At 40.3% G+C, this 12,263-nt stretch overlaps 1 protein-coding gene across 1 annotated transcript in view; it reads right to left on the bottom strand.

Annotated features, from left to right (window-relative positions):
* The window catches only part of LOC106607558 (glutamate receptor ionotropic, kainate 2), a 235,189-nt gene that overhangs the window by 91,676 nt on the left and 131,250 nt on the right, over positions 1 to 12,263 (bottom strand). The window contains exon 7 of the mRNA XM_014204602.2: positions 3,822 to 3,965. Within this exon, the coding sequence (XP_014060077.1) occupies positions 3,822 to 3,965 (144 nt within the window). The remainder of the gene's footprint in view (positions 1 to 3,821; positions 3,966 to 12,263) is intronic.

Here is a 12,263-nt window from a genome sequence, read left to right as displayed (position 1 = left end):
TGCTTGAATTTTTACTTCAAAGTGATTGGGGGATCAGAGAGACAGCGCAGGGAGAGATATGAGAGACTAAAGTGGGGGTGGGACAGTACATTTGTATTTAAACAGGGAGACATGCTGAGACCACGGTCTCTTTTGTAGTCCTGAATGAACACATAAATAAACAACAATTACACATGTGTATATATATATAATAGGCAAGGATATTGGTGCCAGTAAGATTGCACCTAAATCAACCATTTATCGGATCATCAAGAACTTCAAGGAGAGCGGTTACATTGTGGTGAAGAAGGCTTCAGGGCACCCAAGAAAGTCCAGCAAACGCCAGGACCGTCTCCTAAAGTTGATTCAGCTGCGGGATCTGGGCACCACCAGTACAGAGCTTGCTCAGGAATGGCAGCAGGCAGGTGTGAGTGCATCTGCACGCACAGTGAGGCAAAGACTTTTGGAGGATGGCCTGGTGTCAAAAAGGGCAGCAAAGAAGCCACTTCTCTCCAGGAAAAACATCAGGGACAGACTGATATTCTGCAAAAGGTACAGGGATTGGACTGCTGAGGACAGGGGTAAAGTCATTTTCTCTGATGAATCCCCTTTCCGATTGTTTGGGGCATCCGGAAAAAAGCTTGTCCGAAGAAGACAACTGAGCGCTACCATTAGTCCTGTGTCATGCCAACAGTAAAGCATCCTGAGACCATTCATGTGTGGGGTTGCTTCTCAGCCAAGGGAGTGGGCTCACTCACAATTTTGCCTAAGAACACAGCCATGAATAAAGGATGGTACCAAAACATCCTCCGAGAGCAACTTCTCCCAACCATCCAGGAACAGTTTGGTGACGAACAATGCCTTTTCCAGCATGATGGAGCACCTTGCCATAAGGCAAAAGTGATAACTAAGTGGCTCGGGGAACGAAACATCAATATTTTGGGTCCATGGCCAAGAAACTCCCCAGACCTTAATCCCATTGAGTACTTGTGGTCAATCCTCAAGATGCGGGTGGACAAACAAAAAAATACAAATTCTGACCAACTCCAAGCATTGATTTTGCAAGAATGGGCTGCCATCAGTCAGGATGTGGCCCAGAAGTTAATTGACAGCATGCCAGCGCGGATTGTAGAGGTCTTGAAAAAGAATGGTCAACACTGCAAATATTGACTCGTTGCATCAACGTCATGTATTTGTCAATAAAAGCCTTTGACACTTATGAAACACTTGTAATTATACGTCAGTATTCCATAGTAACATCTGACAAAAATATCTAAAGACACTGAGGCAGCAAACTTTGTGGAAATTAATATTTGTGTCATTCTCAAAACTTTTGCCCACGACTGTACACACACACACAGGTATATATACACACTACCGTTCAAAAGTTTGGGGTCACTTAGAAATGTCCTTGTTTTTGAAAGAAAAGCAAGTTTTTGTCCATTAAAATAGCATCAAATTGATCAGAAATACAGTGTAGACATTGTTGGTGTTGTAACTGAATATTGTAGCAGGAAACGGCTGACTTTTAATGGAATATCTACGTGGGCGTACAGAGGCCCATTATCAGCAACCATCACTCCTGTGTTCCAATGGCACATTGTGTTAGCTAATCCAAGTTAATCATTTTAAAAGGCTAATTAAAAATACCTTTTGCAATTATGTTAGCACAGCTGCAAACTGTTGATCTGATTAAAGAAGCAATTAAACTGGCCTTCTATAGACTAGTTGAGTATCTGGAGCATCAGCATTTGTGGGTTGAATTACAGGCTCAAAATGGCCAGAAACAAATAACTTTCTTCTGAAACGCTTCAGTCTATTCTTATTCTGAGAAATGAAGGCTATTCCATGTGAGAAATTGCCAAGAAACTGAAGATCTCGTACAATGCTGTGTACTACTCCCTTCACAGAACAGCGCAAACTGTCTCTAACCAGAATAGAAAAGGAGTGGGAGGCCCCGGTGCACAACTGAGCAAGACGACAACTACATTAAAGTGTCTAGTTTTAGAAACAGACGCCTCAGAAGTCTCAACTGGCAACTTGATTACTCACTAAACACCAGTCTCAACGTCAACAGTGAAGAGGTGACTCCGGGATGCTGGCTTTCTAGGCAGAGTTCCTCTGTCTTGTGTCTGCGTTCTTTTGCCCATCTTAATCTTTTATTTTTATTGGCCAGTCTGAGACATGGCTTTTTCTTTGCTGCTCTGCCTAGAAGTCCAGTATCCCGGAGTCACCTCTTCACTGTTGATGTTGAGACTGGTGTTTGGTGAGTCACTAAATAAACTGAGTAGTGGTAACTTAAACACAAGCCATAGTCATTAACTTAATTACATTAAGTCATACTTACTCAATTCATCCTATACTTTATGTCAATGAAACGCTAATATTTTAACCTGTTAGGGCTAGGGGGCAGCATTTGCACGTCTGGATAAAAAAAATGTACCCGATTTAATCTGGTTACTAATCCTACCCTGTAACTAGAATATGCATATACTTATTATATATGGATAGAAAACACTCTAAAGTTTCTAAAACTGTTTGAATGGTGTCTGTGAGTATAACAGAACTCATTTGGCAGGCAAAACCCTGAGACATTTTCTGACAGGAAGTGGATACCTGATGTGTTGTATTGACTTTAAACCTATCCCATTGAAAAACACAGGGGCTGAGGAATATTTTGGCACTTCCTATTGCTTCCACTAGATGTCACCAGCCTTTACAAAGTGTTTTGAGTCTTCTGGAGGGAGATCTGACCGAACAAGAGCCATGGAACGATGATGTCCCATTAGACACCTGGCGCGCGAGTTCATGTTGGGTACCCTCGTTCCAATACGTTATAAAAGAGTATGCATTCGTCCACCTTGAATATTATTCATGTTCTGGTTAAAAAAGGCCCTAATGATTTATGCTATACAACGTTTGACATGTTTGAACGAACGGAAATATTTTTTTCCCCTCGTTCATGACGAGAAGTCCGGCTGGCTTAGATCATGTGCTAACAAGACGGAGATTTTTGGACATAAATGATGAGCTTTTTTGAACAAAACTACATTCGTTATGGACCTGTGATACCTGGAAGTGACATCTGATGAAGAGAATCAAAGGTAATGGATTATTTACATAGTATTTTCGATTTTAGATCTCCCCAACATGACGTCTAGTCTGTATCGCAACGCCGTATTTTTCTGGGCGCAGTGCTCAGATTATTGCAAAGTGTGATTTCCCAGTAAGGTTATTTTTAAATCTGGCAAGTTGATTGCGTTCAAGAGATGTAAATCTATAATTCTTTAAATGACAATATAATATTTTACCAATGTTTTCTAATTTTAATTATTTAATTTGTGACGCTGACTTGACTGCCGGTTATTGGAGGGAAACGATTTCCTCAACATCAATGCCATAGTAAAACGCTGTTTTTGGATATAAATATGAACTTGATAGAACTAAAAATGCATGCATTGTCTAACATAATGTCCTAGGAGTGTCATCTGATGGAGATTGTAAAAGGTTAGTGCATCATTTTAGCTGGTTTTATGGTTTTGGTGACCCTGTCTTTGACTTGACAAAACATTACACACAACTCTTGTAAATGTACTGTCCTAACATACTCTAAATTTATGCTTTCGCCGTAAAACCTTTTTGAAATCGTAAAACGTGGTTAGATTAAGGAGATGTTTATCTTTCAAATGGTGTAAAATAGTTGTATTTTTGAAAAATTTGAATTTTGACATTTATTTGGATTCAAATTTGCCGCTCTTGAAATGCACCTGCTGTTGATGGAGTGCACCACGGGTGGCACGCTAGCGTCCCACCTAGCCCATAGAGGTTAAGTATTACGGTACCTCTTTGATGAGGCTTATAAAGCGCGCTCCAAAGCGCCAGGGTTTGTGACGGTTGCACTGCAGCGAGCTGACAGTGATCTGCTGCGACTGCTGCACTGCCACCGCTACCACGTGCACCGCGTCGTACATCAGCGCTGCGTCCGTCTGCACAGAGAGAGAGATATGTCAGAGCATTATTACATCATGAGACAAAAGGTGTCTCTTGCTAACCTTGGTTTAGGTTAGTCCTTTGCCCTTCATGCACGCCTCCAACTCAATCATCAAGTTTGCACATAACAGTAGTGGGCTTGATTACCAACAATGATGAGACAGCCTACAGGGAGGAGGTGAGGGCACTTGCAGTGTGGTGTCAGCACAACCTCAACAAAACAAAGGAGATGATCGTGGACTTCAGGAAACAGCAGAGGGAGCACCCCCCCCTATCCACATCGACGGGACAGCAGTGGAGAAGGTGGAAAGTTTTAATTTCCTCGGCGTACACATCATGGACAAACTTAAAATGGTCCACCCACACAGACAGTGTGTTGAAGAAGGCGCAACAGTGCCTCTTCAACCTCAAGAGGCTGAAGAAATTGGGCTTGTCACCTAAAACCCTCACAAACTTTTACAGATGCACAATTGAGAGCATCCTGTCTGGCTGCATCACCGCCTGTTACGGCAACTGCACCACCCACTACCTCAAAGCTCTTCAGAGGGTGGTGTGGTCTTCACAACGCATCACCGGGGGGAAACTACCTGTCCTCCAGGACACCTACAACACCCGATGTCACAGGAAGGCTAAAAAGATCATCAAGGACAACCACCCGAGCCACTGCCTGTTCACCCCACTACCATCCAGAAGGTGAGGTCAGTACAGGTGCATCAAAGCTGTACTCCTAGCTATACTAGCTAGCTAATAACATTACTGAGATAGCCCCTTGATTCTCGAGAGCTATGGCTATGAAGATGTGTTGTAGATGTGTTCTGCATGAAAATCCTTATTGCTTATACATAAAAGACCATGTATTGAACATTACCATACAATCCTAATGAGTGTTGTGTACATGTTTTTTTTCTGTAGGATTCCAGTTTTGAAGAGCCGTAGACCATCCAGGGGCACAGGCAGAGCTGCAGAAAGAAAGAATTGGACAGGAAGACCTTGAAAGGACTGCCTGACTGCAAGAAGAGAGGCTGGCCGAGATGATGGTTAGTAAAAAATATTTCACCTGTGGTACTATTTAGCCATTTCACAACATTATAATCATATCACACAACATTCGGCTGCATTCTGTAATTTCATGTTACTTTTTTCTTATCATTACAGCTTAAATTGCAAGAACTGTCCTTTGAAGAAAGGGGAGAGGTGCTGGAGCTGGCTGCTTCCCGTCTACCTGGAGTGATGTTTGACATCATGGAGTACCGGAGAGCTAGCCTAGGGTCTCCAGACAACCTCGCTGGTGCACCTGCATGAATTGCAGGGAGACTCCTGCACATTATTACACACAACTCCTGCCATTTAACCACTGCAATCTTCAATGTATTTATTACCAAGTACTGTATGTTTACATAACAGGTTAACACTTTTCACAACTACTTTATTTTATTCTTCATTTGGATCCCAATTAGGAAAAATACTTGATTTGGTGATATCTTTATGTAAATTTTTGTGTGATTTTTTTTGTTGTTGTCTGGGTTATATCAGTTCAGTACATTATCGGAATGTTTCCCTTACACTTTGCTTTTGTTATTTTGAGGAAAGTTACAGAGATTACCTTGTATATCTCCTTAATAAAACTATTTGACCTGACCTGTGTAATTGGATTTACTTATTTTGTACTGTATTTACACAAGGGTAGGCCATCCGTCTTTCTGGATATCTAACAAACTGTAGGTTTGCTAAGTTAAAGTGTAAACTGTCAAGAGCATAGATATCCAGGAAAAGAGAATAGTTTAGAAAATAATTCTAAAACATTCCAAAAGTACAATAATGATGACTATATGCTAGACAGAAAATGCACAAGTATTGTTTCTCAAAAGTTTATTGTTGCCCACACAAACCTCCCTTATTTATATGATTGATATGTTTTGCTACAGGCCCACCTCTTTCAACAACAAGTTCAGTTTTCTGAAGGTTGTAAAACTTCCCGGGAACCACCAAGTCTGACCGCAGGGAAAGCTCCGGTCCTTCCCAGCTCAAAGGTGTGCTTACTGCACCCGTGTTGTGTGGCGAGCATCTCCTCTAAGTTTTAGCAGCTCAGCCGTTGTTGGTGGTGGCATTCCAGGGAGTCTTGGGTCATCTGATCTGAGAATCAGTCTGGTTGGTAACCCCAGTCTTCTCAACACTGCTTTCTGAAGTTCTGGGATGTCAGTGTAGTCCTTTGCAGTTTTCAATGAGTAGACACTTCAGACTTGTTATTGTAGAGTCTCCTTTAGCTGAAAGACAGTTAATTCTCACCAAATATTATTCTATCACACTTGACGATCACACCTGACTAAACTAATTACATTCTAAACTGAAGACCATCATTAGTTGATTATTGGAGTCACGAGTTAGCCGGGGCAAAAGTGTGACAACAATCAAGCCCCTGAGGGTTGGAGTTGACCAATGTGGCAGATGAATCAGAATGTATCCCTTTGGACTCTGGTGTTGGCAGTTGCACTTCTTCCTTCAGCTGGGGCTCAGTCGCTTGGGGCCCAGAGAGGGGAGAGGTCAGGCTTGTCTTTCACATATCCCTGGTGCTATGCAGAATATCAGAAAGGGAAGAGGACAGTATGGAACATTGTCTTCATTTGTGAATGTATCTGTTAACCTGTTAGGGCTAGGGGGCAGTATTGACACGGCTGGATAAAAAACGTACCCGATTTAATCTGGTTACTACTCCTGCCCAGTAACTAGAATATGCATATAATTATTGGCTTTGGATAGAAAACACCCTAAAGTTTCTAAAACTGATTGAATGGTGTCTGTGAGTATAACAGAACTCCTATGGCAGGCCAAAACCTGAGAAGATTTCAAGCAGGAAGTGGCCTGTCTGAGAAGTAGTGCTTCATCTTGGCTCTTTTTATTGAAGACTCAGGATCTGTGCAATAACGTGACACTTCCTACGTCTTCCATAGGGTCTCAGAGCCCGGGAAAAAGTTGAACGATATCGAGGCAGGCTCTGGCTGAAACACTTTATCGCTTTTGGCAAGTGGCCACTCAGAGTACTATGGGCTTAGGCGCGTGCCCGCTTCGACCGAATGCTTTCTTTTCCTTTGTCTGTTTATCTAAACGCAGATTCCCGGTCGGAATATTATCGCTTTTTTATGAGAAAAATGGCATAAAAATTGATTTTAAACAGCGGTTGACATGCTTCGAAGTACGGTAATGGAATATTTACAATTATTTTGTCACAAATTGCGCCATGCTCGTCACCCTTATTTAGCCTTTAGGATAGTGTCTAGAACGCACAAACAAAACGCCGCTGTTTGGATATAACGATGGATTATTTTGGACCAAACCAACATTTGTTATTGAAGTAGAAGTCCTGGGAGTGCATTCTGATGAAGACAACAAAGGTAATAAAAATGTTCTTATAGTAAATCTGACTTTGATGAGTGCTAAACCTGCTGGGTGTCTAAATAGCTAGCCCTGTGATGCCGGGCTATCTACTGAGAATATTGCAAAATGGGCTTTCACCGAAAAGCTATTTTAAAATCGGACATATCGAGTGCATAGAGGAGTTCTGTATCTATAATTCTTAAAATAATTGTTATGCTTTTTGTGAACGTTTATCGTGAGTAATTTAGTAAATTCACCGGCAGTGTTCGGTGGGAATGCTAGTCACATGCTAATGTTAAAAGCTGGTTTTTGATATAAATATCAACTTGATTGAACAAAACATGCATGTATTGTATAACATAATGTCCTAGGGTTGTCATCTGATGAAGATCATCAAAGGTTAGTGCTACATTTAGCTGTGGTTTGGGTTTATGTGACATTATATGCTAGCTTGAAAAATGGGTGTCTGATTATTTCTAGCTGGGTACTCTGCTGACATAATCTAATGTTTTGTTTTCGTTGTAAAGCCTTTTTGAAATCGGACAGTGTGGTTAGATTAACGAGAGTCTTATCTTTAAAATGGTGTAAAATAGTCATATTTTTGAAAAATTTAAGTAATAGCATATCTAAGGATTTCAATAACGCGCCACAGGATTCAACTGGCTGTTGAGTAGGTGGGACGCAAGCGTCCCACCTAGCCCATAGAGGTTAAACCATGTGAAGGAATGGCGTGATTAATGGGGAACCAATTACTTCTCTCCACAATGTCTGTGCGCAAGTCACTCCCTCCTTTGGCATTGGGGGGAGGTGTATGGCAGTGTCTGGAACCATTGTATGTCTTCTCTGATGTTGCACTTATCCTGGGATAGTGTATGACCTAGAGGCTCACTCCCCTCAGTGAGCTTGTCCAGGAGTGGGGTCAAGAGGGGGTTTCCTTGAGATGGGAGTGTCTAGAGTTATCAATTGATTTATGCCATTGGATAAGACGGTGTTTTTGTGCTATGAAGTACCAGGAACGGGATTAGAACATCGTTTTAGGGACCAAACTGAACGATAATTTATAGCGAATCCTATCTGGCTATGGGATACTCCTCTCTCAAGTAAAAGTCTTTACTTTTTTCCCCCTAAGATCTATGGTTCGTCATGTACGTTGAGAGGGGTGTATCTTGGCTATAAAAGATCTTTGTACTTTTGTGTTGTCACTTTCAATGGTTCATTAGAAATGGCGCATCATTGAAAGTCAAGTGCTATTGCAAAGCTCTTATTATTAAAGATGTAGTTTAAGTATAACTCTGACTGGTGTGTGAAGTGTGTAACTCTCCTCATTTTGTAATGCAGAAATGAACCACCACACCATCCCTGACCTAGATCAGAGATAAAATATTTTTATAATGTAGTGTCGTGACTATCATTAATGTGATGATGGTTATTTTATCAAACAATTAACTATGCTTAATTATTAAAATTATTGAATTAATCATGCAATAATTAACTTATTAGCAATCTTGGGGCACCACGGGAAAAGTTGGTTTAACCTGTTAGGGCTAGGGGGCAGCATTTGCACGTCTGGATAAAAAAAATGTATCCGATTTAATCTGGTTACTAATCCTACACAGTAACTAGAATATGCATATACTTATTATATATGGATAGAAAACACTCTAAAGTTTCTAAAACTGTTTGAATGGTGTCTGTGAGTATAACAGAACTCATTTGGCAGGCAAAACCCTGAGACATTTTCTGACAGGAAGTGGATACCTGATGTGTTGTATTGACTTTAAACCTATCCCATTGAAAAACACAGGGGCTGAGGAATATTTTGGCACTTCCTATTGCTTCCACTAGATGTCACCAGCCTTTACAAAGTGTTTTGAGTCTTCTGGAGGGAGATCTGACCGAACAAGAGCCATGGAACGATGATGTCCCATTAGACACCTGGCGCGCGAGTTCATGTTGGGTACCCTCGTTCCAATATGTTATAAAAGAGTATGCATTCGTCCACCTTGAATATTATTCATGTTCTGGTTAAAAAGGCCCTAATGATTTATGCTATACAACGTTTGACATGTTTGAACGAACGGAAATATATTTTTTCCCCTCGTTCATGACGAGAAGTCCGGCTGGCTTAGATCATGTGCTAACAAGACGGAGATTTTTGGACATAAATGATGAGCTTTTTTGAACAAAACTACATTCGTTATGGACCTGTGATACCTGGAAGTGACATCTGATGAAGAGAATCAAAGGTAATGGATTATTTACATAGTATTTTCGATTTTAGATCTCCCCAACATGACGTCTAGTCTGTATCGCAACGCGTATTTTTCTGGGCGCAGTGCTCAGATTATTGCAAAGTGTGATTTCCCAGTAAGGTTATTTTTAAATCTGGCAAGTTGATTGCGTTCAAGAGATGTAAATCTATAATTCTTTAAATGACAATATAATATTTTACCAATGTTTTCTAATTTTAATTATTTAATTTGTGACGCTGACTTGACTGCCGGTTATTGGAGGGAAACGATTTCCTCAACATCAATGCCATAGTAAAACGCTGTTTTTGGATATAAATATGAACTTGATAGAACTAAAAATGCATGCATTGTCTAACATAATGTCCTAGGAGTGTCATCTGATGGAGATTGTAAAAGGTTAGTGCATCATTTTAGCTGGTTTTATGGTTTTGGTGACCCTGTCTTTGACTTGACAAAACATTACACACAACTCTTGTAAATGTACTGTCCTAACATACTCTAAATTTATGCTTTCGCCGTAAAACCTTTTTGAAATCGTAAAACGTGGTTAGATTAAGGAGATGTTTATCTTTCAAATGGTGTAAAATAGTTGTATTTTAGAAAAATTTGAATTTTGACATTTATTTGGATTCAAATTTGCCGCTCTTGAAATGCACCTGCTGTTGATGGAGTGCACCACGGGTGGCACGCTAGCGTCCCACCTAGCCCATAGAGGTTAATGAGTTACTGTTTCCTGAATTAACTCAAGAATATATCGTTTTCATATTAGTCAACCATTAATTATTACCACCTCATCTCAGTCTCATTCTGAATGTCATTGACTTCAAATCTGCACAATCCTTAGTCTAAATGATGATACAGTGATACACAAAATGGCTTAATTACTATCTAACTAAATTATCCCACAGAAATACATAAAGGTTGAATTGATTACTAACATAATGGAATGAAAAGTCCCTAGTGGACTAACCCGATATGACGGCTGGATACACAAAGAATGGGGTGGGGAAAGAAAGAGCAGGAGAAGGGGAGACAAAGGAATTCAACTATCGTACAAACACTTGAATAATATGCTCATCGTGAATGTGGATATTTAGCACCCTAACAACCGCTCATTCGGATTTGGAAATGCAACATATATTTACGCTTAGATGTCTTTGTCTGTTGTCTCTCTGTTGAAAACCCCTTGATCCATCTGTGATGAATAGTTCGACAGAAAGTCTCTGGTTGTCCACCAGATGTCACAATGTCCTTAGTAGTTGTAGTAGTAGTCTTTTCTTTGTTCTGGAAGTGTTCGTTAGACTGGATACATCAGATGTGCCAATGATCATTTGATAGGGAAATGTTCTTATTTTCTCATCTTCGGTCAAGTTTCCTAGACTATGTGACATGCAGAGCTGCATGTCTTAGCCTTCTTCTTTTTCTCTGTTGAGTTTCAGAGGGCCTTACCAATTCGTAAAATTCAGCTCACGCTGTCAGTCACACTGCATGTATACTGGTCTAGTAGTTTTAAACCATTTTACATGCCAGTAGCAACCAGGCAATGTACTGGTCTACTGTACATTTTGTTAGCAGTCCTTTTATGCACTCTGGAAAAAAAGGGCGTTCCATCCTGTTGGCATAATGTCTGTGCTCAAGTGGGCGTGGTTACTGACTGGGTAAAACTTTCTATGACAACAATTATCTCATTTAGAAGGCTAAAATCATCTTGCCTTTCTTTTCACAAATAGTTCCATATTTAATCATATTAGGTTTACAACATTTAGATGTAAACCCTTGAATGCATACACTTTCAAAGATACAGTTATTTAGTTATACCATCCTTAACGATATCACAAAACAACAACTGATTTGACATGATTATTGTTTGGAGCCCCACCAACAATTTCCCACATTATTTATGTTAGAAAAATTGTTTTAATGTCCAAACTTGATGTTAAAGTATACAAAGTCTTGCTCTGTTGTAACACTCAGACATTCTAGTCTCAATACTGCAAAGGCAAGAGAGAGAGAAAGATTACGACCGGTCGTTAAGTCATAAAACTAGCCCAACTCCCCCCCCCCTTTCCTATCTGGTGGAAGAGAGGTGGGGGGGCTCTCTTTGATCCTCACCCAGGAGGGAAAGTCATGACAGTAGTGTTGTACAAGACAGGGCATTCAGATCAAGAACACAAAATGTGCAGTTGAGAACGTTTCTGATGTAACGGTGCCATTTTACAATTTTGTGACGAAACTTTGAAACAAAGTCGACACTTATTGTAGCAAATGAGTGTCATAAAATACATGCACCAGAAACAGGGTACAGTAATTGTACTTGTCAGAAATGTCAGCAAGCCACGCGAACTACAGTACCAGTCAAAAGTTAGGACACACCTACTCATTCAAGGGTTTTTCTTTATTTTTACCATTTTCTACATTGTAGAATAATAGTGAAGACATCAAACCTATGAAATAACACATATGGAATCATGTACTAACCAAATAATTGTTAAACAAATCTAAATCTACTTTATATTTGAGATTCTTCAAAGTAGGCACACTTTGCCTTGATGACAGCTTTGCACACTCTTGGCATTTTCTCAACCAGCTTCACCTGAAATGCTTTTCCAATGGTCTTGAAGGACTTCCCACATATACTGAGCACTTGGTGGTTGCTATTCCTTCACACTG

The sequence above is a fragment of the Salmo salar genome, chromosome ssa06 (genome assembly GCF_905237065.1).
Source record: "Salmo salar chromosome ssa06, Ssal_v3.1, whole genome shotgun sequence".
Classification (NCBI taxonomy): domain Eukaryota; kingdom Metazoa; phylum Chordata; class Actinopteri; order Salmoniformes; family Salmonidae; genus Salmo; species Salmo salar.
This window is presented reverse-complemented; position numbering and strand designations above follow the sequence as displayed.